This window comes from Leptosomus discolor, chromosome 23 (genome assembly GCF_034619465.1).
Source record: "Leptosomus discolor isolate bLepDis1 chromosome 23, bLepDis1.hap2, whole genome shotgun sequence".
Lineage (NCBI taxonomy): Eukaryota > Metazoa > Chordata > Aves > Leptosomiformes > Leptosomidae > Leptosomus > Leptosomus discolor.
The window spans coordinates 3,665,369-3,683,218 of record NC_141413.1 but is presented as its reverse complement, the minus strand read 5'-3'; the positions used below and the strand labels follow the sequence as shown (position 1 = coordinate 3,683,218).

The following is a 17,850-nucleotide window of genomic DNA, read 5'->3' as shown; positions in this document are numbered from 1 at the left end:
CTGCCAAGCTTCTCACCAGCTAAAGAGTAGTAGAGCTACTCTTCTGTCCATCTATATTTCTGCCCATGTTTTCTGGAATCCAAGATTTAAATGCATAGCAGTGGCCACAAAGACCACTAGCATGACTAGGAAAAAACATCACTTTTCTCTACCATCCCCAAGAAAAGGTCAACTCTCAAGCACACCCTCATCTAGCTAGTGATTTGGCTAGGTTCAGAGTTCTGCAGAGGAACAAAAAGACTCCAAAACTCGTATCTGTGTTTCACCTGCTTAAAAACTAAAAGTTTCCACCTTTTACATGCTCCTGTTTGCCCTTGTAAGACGTTCTCATTGGCTCCAGCAATAGCTACGCTTCTTGCAGCCAGAAGCCAAGACCTTCCATCAAAGGTAGTGGCACTCATGGCCTGTAGACATAGTGGGCACACAGGGAAGTCATTGAGATCTGTAGGCTCATGCACGTTTGATGCGATACCACGCGTAGCCTGGATTGATGCCTCAATAGGATTGACCACCAAGTCAACAAGAGCCGTGTCTCTCGAGGAGCCTGACTTTGCGCTACAAATACACGCCGTTGTTTGAAGCAGGTATCATTGCATTAAGAGAAATTTGGAGGTTGGGTTCTCACTGAGAAGGGATTTATCAGCGGCGTTTCAAGCGTCAGGGTCCTGAGGGAACCCTCAGGCTTTCCTTCCCCCGAGCAGTCTCACCTGGGCCTCTACCCAGCCCCCTTTGCTCATCAACCCTGACCTCCATTTAACCGCAGGCCCAGGAGACTTGCTCTTTCTTTGAGGCAGTTCAGGTAGTCCTGGCTGTGGTTCTGCCTTTGGGCGTGCTGGGGGAGCTCTGGGCTGGTGAGTAGTGCTATTTCTTAGTGCTCCTAGCTTGGTTTCCTGGGTAGGCTGTGGACTTGCTGCCTTGCTGTAGCTCGTGATCGCTGGGTGGTTGAGGGAGCCGGTTATCACTCCCCACTCCCTTCAGGCAGGGCAGGAGTGGGTCCTGTCTGCAGACTGACCCACAGTGCTGTTGGCGTCCTTTGCTCCTAGCTTGTTTTCTCTTGTGCAGTAGCCCTGCTCTTGTTGCTTTTTAGCACCTGATACATCACGTGAAGGTCCTTAATGTGTTTTCCCCACTCCAAATACTGCCTCAGCCAGTGAGTTTCCATCGTGTTTCCGTGAAGGAATGAATACTCGTGTGCCTTAGAAGCGCCCCTTAGCTGGGCAGTCGTAGATTTGTTTCCGTCCCCTAGAGCTGGGTTATAGCCAAATTACAGAGCAGCTAAGTAAGATAAAGCTACAAGAGGCAGATATTAATTAAGAAGGAAAAAAAAAAGAAAGCTACTCATTTCCTCTTCAGAACTATATGTACGCTAATTGAAGTAAACATTCATTAAGCCCATTAAATGAAATTTAGGTTTGATAATGCATTTAAGGCCGCTGGAAGCAATGGTGTAGCAGTTCATAGCCTGCAGCTTTGGGGAAGGAAGGTTTAGGTTGTACCACAAAAACCAGACAGCTTCCACAGGGGCAGCAGGAGTTTCCCTGGCTGTCTCTCCATGGAGCTGGTAAATGCCCTAAGGCCTGGGGCTCAAGTGGTATCAATCGCTCTTGATGGTGGGGAGTTGTCTGAGATAAAATTATTATATCTGTACAAACTGCAATGTGAATGCAATTATAGGGGTCTAGCCCAGATTTCACAAGGAAAGAGACCGCAAGGAAAAAGGAGACGCCTTGTGGCTTGAACCCTCCCCTGTCCTTAAGGCGCGTGGGCTACACCACGACAGGCACGGATGGCACCGCAGCCGCGCGAGGCGATGCCTTCCCAGCACGTGATGGGAACGGCTTACCAAGGCCGGGCAACCCGAGCTCATGTGAAGGCTCCTGTGCCAGCAGTGTGCCCAGGTGGCCAAGAAGGCCAACAGCATCCTGGCCTGCATCAAGAATGGTGGTGTCAGCGGGAGCAGGGAGGTGATCGTGCCCCTGTACTCGGCTTTGGTGAGGCTGCGCCTCGAGTACTGTGTCCAGTTTTGGTCCCCCCTCTACAAGAAGGACATTGAGGTGCTGGAGAGGGTACAGAGGCGGGCTGCCAAGCTAGGAAAGGACTTGGAGCATGTCTCGCGTGAGGAACGGCTGAGGGATCTGGGACTGTTTAGCCTGGAGAAGGGAAGGCTGAGGGCAGAACTTATTGCTCCCTACAACTACCTGAAAGGAGGTTGTAGCCAGGTGGCTGTTGGTTTCTTCACCCTAGTAACAAGCGACAGAACAGGGGAAATGGCCTTAAGCTGCACCAGGGGAGGTTCAGCCTGGATATCTGGAAGAATTTCTTTACTGAAAGGGCTGTCAGGCATTGGAACAGCCTGCCCAGGGAGGTGGGGGAGTCACCATAACCCTGGAGGTGTTTAAGAGACAGGTAGATGTTGTACTTAGGGACATGGTTTGGTGGTGCTGGTAGAGCAAGGACAAAAGTTGGACTCGATAATCCTGGAGGTGTCTTCCAACCAAAACTGTTCTATGATTCTGCCACAGCCTGTGCCTTAAGTCCTGCTGGGGATGTTAAAGCAGACCTGTTCTCCCCAGTTCAGTTTGAAGAGCGGAAGGTGAGACTACACAACTAGGGTCAAGAGCAAGTGACAACTTCTCTGGCGGCAAGAGGCCCTTTTGAAGGTAAGAGTGTCACCCCACAAGAGCCTAACTGTCTTCAAACCCCACTGCAGAGGTGCTGGCTGACTCCAGTCCCCCTTTGGATGGCACTCATTAACACAGGCAGCCAACGAAGCTGCTAAACAAGCAACGGCTCGGGACTCTTTGCCTTCCCTGCTGTTTATAGCTTTAGTTAATAAAAGAAAACAGTAGACTGGGCTCATGGCCAAGTGCAGCCTTAAGTTTTTCTGCAAGAGAAAGGCAGAGTGTGTGGGCACTTCTGAGACAGTGTCAACACAGCATATGCTGTGGGACAGCCGCGTGGAAAGCAGCGAGTGCGGCAGCACCCGAGGTGCTGTTATAGTTGTCACTATTATAAATTGTAATAGCACCCAGGATCTCTTCTTGTGTGCCTGCCTGCAGAACATGCAAGTGATCCCTGTCTTAAAACTCTTGTCACTGAAGCACACTTGAAATGGGGAGTTTGACTCTTGGCTTTTTCATACGGCGGCTCATTGCTGTCTCCCCTTACAGCATATTTTCTAAGGCGTGTAGACCACCCTGTCTAAGTGGTCTCTTGATTTAAAGGCGCTTTGGGTTAGAGAGATTTTCTCAAATGGGTTCTGCTGCCCTGTTCCTTCTTGGCCTTCGGTGACATGTATGTTTGTGCAATCAACCAGGGTCTATCCAGAGAGCTCTTGACTTGCACAGCAGCGCTGGTACGCTCTGCTCAGGGCTTGGAAAAGTCCTGTCTGGCCTGCGAAGTGGTGGAGTGCTGCACATTCCCCTGGCAACACTGACCGTGTAAACCCAGTGTTTCTCATGGTTGTGGTAAGTAATGAAGAGCTAAGAATGCTTTCATTTCTTACGTGAATTGGGGTATTTCAGCCTTCCCACCTCAAATAAACACTGCTTGCTTATTTCTGGAAGTGTGTTTGTCACCTTCCTTCCTCTCTGTGTTAAAAGGGCTTTGCTCAAATAATGGAACAAAAGCTTCAGGCTGGCTCTTCCTGGGGTCTTCCCCAAAACACTGCTGTTTCTACAGCAAGGCCACCTCTGCCTTGTGGAAATGGACGTTGTACCTCATACAGTGCTGAACTGGAGGTAAGGAGACATCCTTGCTCTAAGTTTCAAAAGTACCCCTCCATCTCTGCAGTGAGTCCTAATACCTGCAGTTGACTTTGTGATTAATCTGATATTAATAGGCAGAACGTGAGAATTCTTCACCCTCTTACAAGCACATGAAAAAGGGTGATTTAGCAAAGCAAGCGCTGGTTTCCAGCCTCCACCCTAACCTCGGCTACCCGCTGCTATGGAGACAGCAGTCGAACCGAGCTGCAGCATTGCCACACAGCTCTGACAGCACCTGGGCAACAGCGGAGTAACCCCGTTCTCAGGGGCTGCCGGTTGCAAACTGCCGGTGCTCAGGTATAAAAAGGAGCATTCCTTTATGAACTGCCTCAAAACACCTCCATAATCCCCAAAGGCCCAGATTCGGGGCCCCACTTAAATCTGTGGGAGATTTGCAGTAACCAAGTCTTTAGCCAGGATCTGGACCTGGGTGAATTAGGGGAGGCTGTTTCTCTAAAGCTAAAGGCAGGTACCTGCTAATCAAATGACACACATAATCTCTTCTTCCAGCACCAGGGCTCTGTACTCTTTGAGGTGCAAATGTAAAAGGCCAGGTCCTTAGGGCAAAACCACAAATGCTTCCATTTTCTGAGAGGTTCGGCTCTGTTCTTATTGTGGGACCTAGAATAAAACCTCCTTCCGAACAGGCTGGCTGCTTGAGCTCCATTTATTTACTTAATGCACATTGTCCTGTCTTTCTGTGACCTTTGATTTTTATTATGTCTTTTGTAGAGATGGGAGAACAGCAGGATGGAGTGGGAATACAAAGCAGGTATGCAACTGAGTAAAGTCTGGGGTTTTGGAGGGCTTTATAACAAGGAGGTTTAAAATAATCGATGGGACAAACAGGAAACATCAGTGACAAGAAAAGCAATGTGCTTTGTCACTTACTACACTGACAGCAACTGTGGGCTTGTCCATTACTGTCCCTTTTTTGATGTGAGGACAGCAAAACTGTGCTAGACAGTGCTCCAGGCTGGAGATATTTAAGGAGAGCCATAGCCTTTCCGTCCTTTAAGAGACAAAGACAACTGAAAGCTGAGCAGACCCTAGACAAAGGGCTCTGGCAGAGACAAAGCTTTGTCTCCTGAACCTTATATAGGAAATTTCTCTTACAGCAACAACCGCTCGCCTTCCTGAAGGGAGCAGCTCCTGTAGCAAGGTACAACAGGCTGCAGACAACCATTGCCCTAAATCCCCTGTCCTTCCATCCACCTTCCAGAGAAGCTTGGCTAACTCTCAGCGTGGTCAGAAGCTTTTGTACTTTGTATTTTTTTTTTCCCCCTTTCTGGTCCAAATAATTGTGATTGTCTGAATCGGATGGCTATGAAGCCAGCATCCATAACCAGCCAAGAATATAGGGAACTTGGCTGTGTGTTGGGTCAGGATCTGCCTTCCGAACGGACTGCACTTACATGACTAATTCTGGATGGCCAAAAACATCCACACAAACACTTTGCATCTTCAAATATTCCTCCCTACGTGGAGCCTCTCCCAGGGGGAAAGAAAAGGTTGAATTAAGCAAATCGTGAACAGCAGGATTCGTGCAATATTTAAAGGATAACTTCCAAAAAAAGATGAATAACTTATGGTCTTGAATAATTGCTGTTGCTTATATACCACTGACTGCAGTGTCAGAGCCATCCAGCCCTTGGCGCTGAAGAGGAAAGCAAACAGAAGAATGAAGCTTTCGAAAATACACAGGCTAAAAAAATCAAAGGCAACACAAGATGGAGAAACATAGAAGTTTTCCTGCTGGTGGATTAAAATGAGTGGGTATGGACCCAGAGCAGGAGACAGCTGACGTGAGAGGAAGGGGTGAGGATGGAAACTGGAACAGATGTAGGAAGGAGAAGTTTCTCCCTAGTGACTGTTGACATTATGTACTAGTCCACACTGAATCCTGGTGGGGGTGAAGTGCCAGATTTTGCAAGGAAAGAGAGACTGCAATGGAAAAGGAGAGTGCTCGTGGCTGGAACCCTGGGGTTTTGTTACCCTCTGTTCATTGCCCCCCCGCATCAGCAGGGGGTGGGTAGGTGCTGGCCGGCTGGCCTCCGTGGGGTTGTTTTTGGGAGACTGAGCTGCAGCGGGAGCTATAATAAGGCAGCGGCACAGGCATGCTCACTGGAGCACAGCCTGCATTCAGCCCAGCTGCTAAATTTAGGTCTCTCCCAGCAAAAGAGCGTGTGCACAGAGGCACAGGGATGAGATATAACTGTCGTATGAGCTGGAAAAAAAGAACCTGAGGGGGTTGATTTGCCCATTATAATAACTCTACTTTTGGCATCAGTGGAGACCAAAGCCCCCGAGGATAAACACCGTGAAGACAAGATAGGTATTATTGCAAAGTTGATTGCCCTCTGTCAGCCTCATGATCTTGTCCAATGCTGACCCTGGCAGTGTCACATCAGGGTAAAATTGAAATCCCTTTGCCTGAAGTGTTTTTGACTTGAGGGTGGCGCCATTTATTGGGGCAAAAATAATCATCTTTATGAAAACAATCATTCTTACAGAAATCATGGCTGTTTGTGACACGAAGTTCTCAGACAAGGGGGAATGACACTGAAGACCTGGAGAGGTGCTGTGGGAGCAAAGGTGACACGATACAGGTAAGAAATCCCCACAAACGTTGCGGGGGGGGGGGGGGGGGGGGGGGAGGAACAGGACTTCTTGCTCAAGGCTGTTGCTGCCAGCGTGCTCCGTGCCATCGTCCCCCTCGCTCCCCCCTTGGGTTTGCCCTTTCACACAGCATCAAGCAGACATCAGGCTGTGTGCTCGGGCTGCAGTCAGAGACCCCCTCTGTTCTCAGAGATTTTTACAGGCGATGCTGGGGAGCTTGGAAGCCATCCGAGCCTGCCAGGCCACTTTTACTTGCAAGGGCCTCTGCGTAACCCCAAATGTGCGTTTCCTACATGTGCGTGAGGCTCCCTGGGGAACCTCTCCCTGGATTACAACCAACTGTTTACGGAAGGCAGAGGAGGGGAGCGGGGCTGGATCGCCTTCCCGTCAGGCGTGCGAGAAAAGCTGCTTTGCGCTGACGAGTCCCACCCCGCTCCAGGGCGGGGACTTTGCCATCCAGGGCAAGGCAAGCAAAGCTCCCCATCCCTGCCAAGTCACCCGCTTGGGACAGGAGGTGAGTGCCAAACTAACCGGGGGGTCCCCTTTGGCGTGGGGAAGGGGTTGCACGGCTGGATGTGCCTGGGAAGGTGCCAAGCACCGTCGCCGCTTGCCAGACCGCAGCGGCTGGTAGCGCGGCTGTGCGGGAGCGGGACAGCCCTCGGCTGGTGGATGCCGTGTCGGGGCCACGATGCCGAGGCATTAGGATGTTGGGGCAGGCCTGGGGTAAGGAAGGACAGGGAGGCAGGTTGTGGGAAGGAGGAAGATGGCTGACTCTTCCCAGGCACAAGCAGTGCAGGTCTTGCTTCCTATTTCTGCCGTGTCCATGCTGGCACATCCATCCGCTGGATGCTGGAGTGTGGAGGGCGTGCCGGGGGGCTTGTGAAGCGGCTTTGGGTGGGCACACAGCCTGAAGTGAGGAGTACAAAGCTCTGCTAACTCGGTATTATGTTTTTATTCCTTTTGAGGGCAGTGGCCAGGCAAAGGTCATTGTGTGGGAGGTGCTGGGATATTTCAGCTGGCTCGGGGCTCGCCAGCAGAAGGGAGATCCTTTCCTGAGCTGCAGATTGGGCTGAAATCAAAGTCAGTGACTCTGCTATGAGCCCCAGACCTACCCCGGGGCACTCTGCCTCCCTGAAGCACACCCAGCTGCGGAGGGAGCAGGCTGGATCCAGCGCACTGGAAACAGCTGGCGGTGGCAGAGCCATGGAAAAGCTGATCTGGCGCAGGGTGTGGGCTTGTGTTCGAGTAAACGTGCACTGAACGAAAGAACTAGTCAAACGAGTCCAGTGTTTGCCTTGCAAGGGGATGGGTCGCAAAATGCTGGTTTTCCACTCTGGATCCAAGGTGTAGGACTGGCAACGTGTCTGCGAGCTCAAACTTGGGGGAAAAAGAAAACAAACCTTGGGTTTCTATCCTGTTAAGCTGTTGGGAGCTTTGCTTGCTGGGAGCTGTGTGTGCTCTGTGCACAGTCAGGAAAACTTGATTCAGAGCAAGCCTAGATTTGAATTGGGCAGCACACATGATCGTTTCAGCTGTTTTATAAGTTTATTCTGGATTCAGCTTTTGGAGGACATCGATGTGGACTTACAACTGCCTGATTAGCTGATAAAGCCTGCCAGGAAAAGGTCATCCCTGGACAAAATGTGAAAAATGGGAGGGATGTCTCGTACACCTGCACTCTGTCCTCTGGCCACAGTGTTTTGAGCCTGGCTTAGCCAGGTTTACCATAACGGCTAGCTCAGGCCTTTATTATGGCATGAAGCAAATAACATCAGGACAGGGATTAGCCAGGGCACCTCAGCACTTGCCACCTGACTCTTTGCATGCATAGTTTAGTTCTTCAAAACACGGCCTGAAGTGTTGCTCCTATCCTGAAGCTGTTTTTCCCCGTTTGAGCTGCAGGCCAGGCATTGTGTTAAGCTGCAGAGCGCTGGCAAATCTGACCAAGCAATTCCTTTCTCTCTCTACTAGCAAAGGGGGTGGCTAGGAGAGTTGTGTTCATCTAATGCCCCAGCCTGAGCAGTTCACGGAGACACCTTCCCCTGAGAAAGGGAGCAAGAGGGTGACAGGGGCAGGGGCCACTGGAGAACCTTGTTGAACTGCCGAGCGCTTCCACCTGTAACTTCAGTGGCTCGTTTCTCGTGGCACCGCACACAGAAACACACTGGGAACAGAACAGCGTTTGCAGCTCAGGCAGCGGGGTTAGCACCACTGCCCTTCGCTGTGCTCTACTCTTTGTATTCCCAGGGACATTTAAGCTGGATGAAGAAATCAGAATCTTACAGTCAACATTCAATGTGACATTTCTGTTGCAATTTGATATTGCAGGAGCATTTGCCCTGCATCCCGTACACTCATCCTTTCCTCACATTTTCGTTTCTTTCTGCCACCACATCGGCACTCAGAATTTTTCTGCTTCCCACACGCTTTTCCTTGTTTATTGACCTTTCTTTTGCTCCCTCATTGACTTGCTAAACCCGCCTGCCTAATATTCCTGCTTCTGTGCACAAAACAACTGAATGGTAAAACTGCATCAGAAAAACATCCGTGAAATTCAAAGCCATCATTTAGCATCTGGCTAAAGCAAATAAAGTTGGCTTTATAGTTCTGTAAAAGATTAGAGAAGAGCAAAGATGACTTTTCTGAGGTCTACATCTTAATTTGACCACTGAAATCTATACTGAAGTGACAGCAAACTCAACACTAATAATTTTCCATGCGTTGCCTGATTGCACAGGGTGTAATAACGTCCAGATGACCTGGAGAGTACTCGGGAGTGCCTGTGCGTAACACAACGATGGCAAATGTCAGACTGAGAGTTAACTTGCCTAAACAGCACCCTCCAAACGTATTCCGGATTTGTCAGAGTCATGTGAAGCATGAGCAAAGACACTCCTGTTCTTGCACAACCGTCTGGGCTCATTGATAGCAGCTATTAAGCACCATGAGCAGGATTAAGGAGAGATGTTGTCAGCCGCTGGCATCATTCTACTTAAGGGCTTTAATGCGAGAACCCCGGCTCGTGCTGTGTTGAACTGGAGTTGCAGGGGAGGGAACCTGGTCCTAGTACTTGACATCCTGTCAACTGACCAGGGATATGGGAAAACACTTTGGCTATACACAGGTATAGGCCCTACACGTGAAAACAAAATTATGAGCAGAAAGAATAAGCTGGGGAGATGGCAAGTAGGCTTTTTTTTTTTTCTTGAGGGCTTTAACAGTCGAAACTGCAGTCCTGCGAGGAATTACATATCGTACCAAACTAAGGAGAAGTGGAATAGGGCAGCTTTTAAAAGGGAAAATAACTCTTGTGTCCCAGTCCTCGAGTGAGGTCATCCTTTGTATGCTCATCTACACCTTGCTGTTGTCTCTGCCTCCCCAGGAGTATCTGGGAGGGCTGTTAGGACTGTGCAGGCACCCTCACCGAAACTCACCCTCATGCTCTCACCTGGCAAGGTCAAAGCTGTGTGTTCTGAAGGGTATGGGAATCCAGTCTATTTCCTTTGCTCCCAGGGCTACATTGCCTGCTTCTCCTTGTAGCCTCAGCCGGGCTGCCACGCTAGCAAAAGAAAAGAATTTTTTTAAATACTAGTGCTAATCATCTGCTTGTGCTCCACACCCCTCTTTCACACAGGGTGAGCGCCCTGGCCCGATGCTGTTGCAAGGCAGCCTTTGTCCGTTCGGTACGAAGCAGGGCTGGGAACACAGGGATGCTGCTGCGGGTGCTCAGCAGGGCTGTTCAAGCGCTGCTTTTCGTCCTCAGAGGAATTAGATGGTTACTTAACCAGCCCCATTAACCGGTAAGGGTAGGTATAGTCCATTAATTATTTGCTAGAAAACTACCACTCCCTCTGGTTTTTATTACAGGTGTCTAACTGCCTGGGGACTTGGACAATAACAGATTGACCAAATACGAGAGCGATGGTGAGTGTGTGTGTTTTCCGTACCATGCTGTGCCAAGCTTGCTCCGATCAGATAAACGTGGGGAGGGTAGCTCAGATAAGGACACAGCAGGAAGAACACTGTCACTGTCTGTCCCTTTATGGGGGTGAGTTTATCACTTCTCTCTGCTTCCTCATACTACAGAAGAATGACCCATGCTTATAGGCTTCTCCATTTTGGGAGTTAATGGAAAATCCAATCTGATATTAGTTCAAAGAGCATGAATTTCTGCAGATAAACTTCCTGGGTATATTATTCTTTCCAGGTTCAACCTGCAAGGTAGCCATCTATATGGTAGTTATCCTTGTGCCTGTTTCAGAAAGCCTAATGGACACGAATGTTAAGCAGTGTTTGGGTGATGACTTTCATGGGAACAAGGATGGCTTTGTAAGAGACAGTGTCATCCCACAGAAATGGCACTGGACAGGAGGCAGGAGAAACCTCTTTGTGAATCACTGTTTTGAGTAAAACACTGAGCTTCCTGGTGCATTATTTACAGAATGATGGTCCTTGGCTGCTCTTAGAAAAGTCAGGAGTAGGGCTTTGGGAACGGCTTCTTCTACAATCTACGTGGAAAACTGCTGGGAAGAAGCCCCAGCTGGACTGAACAGAGATCTCAGGCTGCTTGCCATTATTTAACTGAAAACCAGATACTCCATGGGCAGCTTTATGAAGTTATTTTTTTCTTTTAGTTGTATCCCTGTGGCTTATTTCTTCTGTGCCTGGGAAGTCCCTGTAGAGCAGTTTCTCTTTAGGGAAGCATAGAAGCCTGGTATAAAATCTCTCATGTTTGGTGGGTGGGCTTCGCTTGCTATCACTGTGTTTGCATCTTTTGAAAGTTTGTTAATTCAACTCTACTGTATGTATGTATCCCTGCATCTGCCTTTGATAACTCCTTTCCTGTGGGTTTAGGCAACAATCAAGGGGGTCTCGAGTTTCAGTGCTGAGCAAGAAGCACAGGCGCTAAGGAAGGCTATGAAGGGATTTGGTAAGTTGGTCTCCTACCACTGCTAAACCCTCTTCCCCCCTCATCCCCTGAGCACCAGGAATGTTTTGTCTGGTGGTTTGTCAGAGGGAAGCCTAGCCATTTGCACTGCCACTGTGAGGGCACTGAAAGGATTCAAGTGACTCGATCAGGCTGAGACATGAACCCAACTGGAAATCCAAGTCTTGGCCACAAAAACATCCTTAGTCAGGCTCTTGTCTCTCCTGTGGTGTGATGCTGCCATGCAGCTGGCTGGGTTGAGGCACTTCTGTACACTGATCTAGTCCCCACTGCTGTAGGGAACCAGGTTGTATAAGGAACAGAAGATGTTGAGAACCAGGGTGTGTAAGGAACAGAAGATATTGAGAACCAGGGTGTGTAAGGAACAGAAGATATTGAGAACCAGGGTGTGTAAGGAACAGAAGATGTTGGGAACCAGGGTGTATAAGGAACAGAAGATGTTGAGAACCAGGGTGTGTAAGGAACAGAAGATATTGAGAACCAGGGTGTGTAAGGAACAGAAGATGTTGGGGACCAGGGTGTGTAAGGAACAGAAGATATTGAGAACCAGGGTGTGTAAGGAACAGAAGATGTTGGGGACCAGGGTGTGTAAGGAACAGAAGATGGCTAATGGCTCACTCTGGACAAGCCCAGAGCATGCGTCTGGTTCTTGTGCAAGCGGCTTGACTGGTTTCCATTGGTTTCTTCCAGGCACAGATGAAGATGCCATCATCGAGACCTTGACCAAACTAAATGTTTCCCAACGTCAGCAAGTTCTGATCACCTATAAAAGCAGTATTGGCAGGGTAGGTGGTCTTCAGAGATTAGTGACTGTGGCTTTAAGTGGGAGATGCACACAGGTTTGGGGTTATATCACTCGGGTGAAACGTGAACAACATCCTAGTCTCTACGACAGTAAGGTTAGCACAAGCTTTGCCTGGCCAAGGTTATTTTGGTCTTGTTCACTTCAGAGCAACTATTCATCCAAGGAGGGCTGGAGCACGAAGAAAAGCGGTGAATGAGTTCTTTCTGTTCTAAAAGGCTGTATCTTCCCCCAACTCCTTTCTCTTCTCTCCATCTTCCAGGATTTGATTGATGACTTGAAGTCTGAGCTGAGCGGGAATTTTGAAAGGGTGATCATTGGTATGATGACTCCTACCACCATGTATGATGTGCATGAACTGAGGAGGGCTATGAAGGTTTGGAAATCTTCCTTTTATGTTGCTTAAGTTCTGGTCAATTTAGTACGATATGGCATAATTATACATTTGTTATTAATTTATTATTATTAACTTACATACAACTAAAAAAAAAATGATCCTAGCTGCATATCAAAGCAGTTCTCATAATAATCTTGGATCTTGTCTTTGCAATTCCCTAGGGTGCCGGAACAGATGAAGGCTGCCTGATTGAAATTCTGGCTTCTCGCACAAATGAAGAGATTCGGCGCATTAACGAGAACTACAAACTTCGTATGTAGTGCAAACTGCAAGCCGTTATCACACTGACTGAAAAGTCACCTGTGTGTATGCATGGACAAAAGGAAGGGTCTGTCCCCCTCTAAATGTGACAAATCGGCCAACGCAACTATCGCCATTTGTCCAGAGAGAACCTCGGAGTTAAACAGGTGTCAACAGCAGGACTGCTAACAGCCTCAGGGATCAGAATTTCACCCAGAAATTGAATTGGTATAAATAAAATGGGATGGGGTGGTTATGTCTATCAGTTGGATGTCTGCCCATGGACCTACTGCCAGTTTTATACTGGCTGTGCTGGTTAATTTTGCCCTGTAGCACTAAATATGACGGCTGGACTGCTACGATGATAGCCGAGAAGGCCAACAGCTTCCTGGCCTGGATCAGAAACAGTGTGGCCAGCAGGAGTAGGGAAGGGACCATCCCCCTGTACTCGGCACTGGTGGGACTCACACACTGTGCTCAGTTTTGGGCCCCTCACTGCAAGAAGGACACTGAGGTGCTGGAGCGTGTCCAGAGAAGGGCAGCGAAGCTGGTGAAGGGTCTGGAGAACAGGTCTGGTGAGGAGCGGCTGAGGGACCTGGGGGTGTTCAGCCTGGAGAAGAGGAGGCTGAGGGGAGACCTGATCGCCCTCTACCTGAAAGGAGGTTGTAGCGAGGTGGGGGTCAGTCTCTTCTCCCAAGTAACCAGTGACAGCACAAGAAGAAACAGCCTCAAGTTGCACCAGGGGAGGTTTAGGTCGGATATTAGAAAAAATTTCTTCACCAAAAGGGTTGTCAAGCACTGGAACAGGCTGCCCAGGGGAGTGGGGGAGTCCCCATCCCTGGAGATGTTTAAAAGACCTGTAGATGGGGCGCCTGGGGACATGGTTTAGTGGTGGGCTTGGCAGTGCTGGGTTAACGGTTGGACTCGATGGCCTTAAACGGCTTTTCCAACCTAAACGATTCTATGATTTTATGACTCCCTGATGTTTAGCGCCCTGAGCACGGTTACGTGTTTACCTAGCTTACGGCTGGCAAATGCTGTGGACAAACAGTGTCCAGGTGGTGTGCCTGCTACTAACAGATGTCCTGTGCGTGTGCTCTTGCTAGAATATGGCCGCACCCTCGAGGAGGACATTGTCTCTGATACATCTTCCATGTTTCGAAGAGTCCTCGTGTCCCTTGCGACGGTAAGCCCAGGCTAAGGGAAATGGGGGTGAATCTTCCTGCTGCTGAGGGACATGCCTCTCACCTCAGTGATGAGGTGTTTCAGGCTGGCTTTTATGTCACTTCTCTTGCATTTCACCTCGCCTGCATTTCACACCCAGCTTCTGCAGGCAGAGGGGTCCGACTCTGGGAATGCATTAATGCCAAAGTGGATCGCTGCTCGTTTCAAAAGGAGGTGCAAATCACATCTGAGCCATATCTTGCTGTATTTGTAAGCTACTGTTCGATTTTAAGAATCCCACTATGCATCTTCAGTAACTCACTTTGAATGGGGAATTTGCAGGACTTGATTCCATTAGTTGCTCTCCTGAAATGAGTTTTTCATCCTTGTATCTCCGCAGGGAAACAGAGATGAGGGAACGTACGTGGATGATGCCCTTGCTCAACAAGATGCTCAGGTGCGTCGCAATTTGCTTCTGTGCAAAAATTGTCTGTAGTTGTCCACGTGATGCGTGGTGGCTCCCTGCTTTTTCTAGACCTCATTTTTTTTTCGAGGTAGAACAGTAAGCCTGAAGCTGTGCTACACAGCAGCACCCGAGGTGGGCACCGGGGCTATAGTCAGTTTTGACCCTTAGAGAAGCCCCTTCACTGCTCTGAGTCAGCTGGTGAATTGGGGATAATGGTTCCAGCCTCCTTTGCAACTCCGTGGTGAGAGGTCTCTAGCCAGGGTGGGTATTTGGGCGGGGAGATGACGTTTCAGTTGAGAGGTGCTGTGCTTGGTTAGTATTTGTTGTAAAGCATCTGCGGTCTAGACAAGCCACAGCCTGGCAGTGCTCAGGCACCAGTAAGTAAAAATCTCATGTTATCTATACCTGGTCTTCTCCTTTAGCCTTACTTTGGCTATTCATCGTGTCTTCCAGTGCCTGTATGAGGCTGGGGAGAAGAAATGGGGGACAGATGAGGTACAATTTATGGCCATCCTCTGTACACGGAACAGATACCACCTACTAAGAGGTAGGACCCTCTGCGGTGTCCTGGATTTTTTTTCCTTGTTTGAGGACGATGCTTCTGTAGGAGCTTTGTACTTGTCCGTTAACTGATTGTGGACTCTCCAAGAGCCCAGTTGCATTCAATTCTTTAAGACCATTTTATTCCTTCCCGAGACAAAAAGGGACTTGAGAAAAACATCAGTACAACTTGCTCCAGCCTGTAAATTGAAGACAATAAAGTGTGACTCCCATGGGGCAGAGCTAAGCTTTTAAACTGCCGTCATTAACTAGCAGTTCTTGAAAATGCTAGCAGCGGTGGTAGGCCAATTAGCAAGACAGTTGATAATTAAAATGAATTCTTTCTGTGGGACAGCCCTGATTTAGCTTACAATGTCACAATAATGGTACAATGATCATGCCGAGTATGAGGAGCTTGATCTTGCAAAGTGATCCTTGGTGGTTTACACACTGTATGCCCTGAAGCATCTCACTCGCTCTTTTTATCGCTGACTTTTCCTCCTAGTTTTTGATGCATACAGAGGGATTGCTAATAAGGACATAACAGAGAGCATTAAATCTGAGATGTCGGGAGACCTTGAAGATGCTTTGTTAGCTGTGGGTGAGTGTCCTGCTTTTAAACTTTGTCTGCAAGCTAATTAAGTATGTAGAGATGTTGTATCTTGCCCTGGCTGGCTGTTTACGTAGCTTCAAGAGGCAGATACTGTTCGTCTCTCTTGCAAGCCACAGTGTTTTACTCCTTGCAGATACAATCGGGTGAGAAAGCTCTGTGCTTTGTGATATTGTTCGCTTTCCCAAGCGATGCTTTCGTGGCTGACTTTTGCTGCCAGGAAGCATTAAAGAAGATTTTACTGTGCATGGGGACATCAATTCACAGCAGGTCACTATGGATGCCTGCATTGTACTTGCTGTGCCAACAAACAGCATCTTTACAGAATTAACACCTTCGCTGAGAAAGTGCTGTAAAGGTTTGGAAGACCACCTCCCTCAGGTTTTATTGACCTTAATTCTCTTGTTCTTGTCTCCCTTACAGTAAAGTGCATGCGGAATAAACCTGCATATTTTGCTGAAAGATTGTATAAATCCATGAAGGTAAAGAGCTTTTCGTGTGAGATTGTTTTTCCTATAAACCCCCCCCCCCTGCATTTCCATGCTCGAGTCAGCAGCATATGACAGCAATCATTAGATAGAGAGAAACTCTGCCATTAACTGGGGAATAAAAAATAAATTCTGAGCTTTTATAGGGACCTCTTTTCCCTCAGGAAGCTCAGAGCAATAGGCTTACTTGGCAGCAAGCTGCTAGCGGATCACTCCACTAATGCAGAAATGCTCTAAAAGTAGGAACAGATCCCACAAAAGACCAAGTGATAAAACCTTTCTGTCTCTCACTGATTATCACAAAAGCTTTCTAGTTGTAGATGGTTGGTTTATTTCTCTAGGGCTTGGGGACGGACGACAACACGCTGATCCGAGTGATGGTGTCCCGCTCTGAAATCGATATGCTGGATATCAGAAGGGAATTCCTGACCATGTATGGGAAATCGCTCTACTCCTTCATTAAGGTAAGCTTTCCAGTGCTGGATCCAGAGCTGGGTTTGCTAAGCAGCTTGAAGGAGACAGGTCCCCACTTGACACCTATTGGGTATTTTAGAGGAGGTGGAATTAAGGAGACTTTACATTTATGTAAGGAAAATGTTCCCGAGTGTTCTTAGCTCTTACATTGTCAAAGAGGATGCAAACCCTACAACAAATCATATGTGCTGGAAAGAATCCAGCCTGGTAGAGAGCTGTAAAACTAATTGCATTCCTTTTTTCTTTTCTCTCTAGGGAGACTGCTCAGGAGACTATAGGAAAGTTCTGCTCAGACTCTGTGGTGGGGAGGATTAGAGGGTGCCTGGTGTACTGCCTGGGTGATGGGAAGCAGCTGATCATAAGGATTTCTTTCTTTTTCATTTTTCCCAAGTATCTTACTAATTGCTAAGAGCATCGACTTAGGTTAGTTAATGCTCTGGTTAGATAATGGCCATTCTGGTTGACCCTTTTGATACGCTTTTATGCTTGGGACACCCCTTTGTTTAGTAATTGGGCAAGCCAAGCCCATCTTAAACAGAATGCTGTAGCCAAATCTATAAAAGCTAAATTGTTTCCCGACAAGCTGTCCCTTTGCCGTCACGTTCACCAGCAAAACCTACCAACCGAAGCAAACTGGGATGCAGAATACGAGAGGCTGCACAGGGAAAAATTCACCTCATCAGTATGGGGAGAGTGCAGCATGCAGGGAGAGTGCAGGCTTGCTTCAGGTTTTGCAAAATAATTAAAACACAGAGAAATCAATCATTTAAAATACAAGCACATTTTGGTCTTAACTTGCCCTCTGTTAGCGTGGAGCATGAACAGCCTTGCTGCGCTTTAGGTATATGTTGCCTATAGATCTGTAGGTAGGGAAGATGTCACTGGTGACATCAGAAAAGGCGCTTGCTGCCCTGGTTACTGGTCAGCCCTGTATTCCCGGTCTGTCTTCCTTGACTCGCGGGAGCACAAATCCTCAGCGTTACATTACAAACCCTTCCTCTGGATAAAGCGATGTCATTAGAACGGTGCCTTTTAAGGAGTGACCTGTCCCCCCAAAATGCCTCTCATCAGACTACCTGACGCCTTAGACCGGGGTGCCTTATGCTGGGGCAGCTCACCAGCTCTCACCAGCGCTGGCTGGTCGGAGCCCCGAGTAACACTCCCGGTGGAGGCTCCGGTTTTTGTGCCTGTGCCCAACTTGGCCTTCCACACCAACCTCTAGAAGAGCCTTTTCCCCCAGACCCTACACAACCTCAGCCTGTTAAGCTGAGCATTGTTTTCACTACAAAAACGTGGTTCTTGTTTGTCTTTATATTTTTTTTTTTTAGCTGTTGG

General features: G+C 48.4%; 1 protein-coding gene across 1 annotated transcript; it reads left to right on the top strand.

The window, feature by feature from the left end:
• The first annotated feature begins 12,458 nt into the window (after nucleotides 1-12,458).
• ANXA4 (annexin A4) lies at nucleotides 12,459-16,837 on the top strand. The gene is made up of 9 exons (XM_086477137.1): nucleotides 12,459-12,512; nucleotides 12,695-12,785; nucleotides 13,880-13,959; nucleotides 14,338-14,394; nucleotides 14,857-14,950; nucleotides 15,449-15,544; nucleotides 15,977-16,035; nucleotides 16,383-16,505; nucleotides 16,771-16,837. The coding sequence occupies exons 1-9, from the start codon at nucleotides 12,459-12,461 to the stop codon at nucleotides 16,828-16,830; spliced, it is 714 nt and encodes a 237-aa protein (XP_086333263.1). The 3' UTR covers nucleotides 16,831-16,837.
• The last annotated feature ends 1,013 nt before the right edge of the window (nucleotides 16,838-17,850 follow it).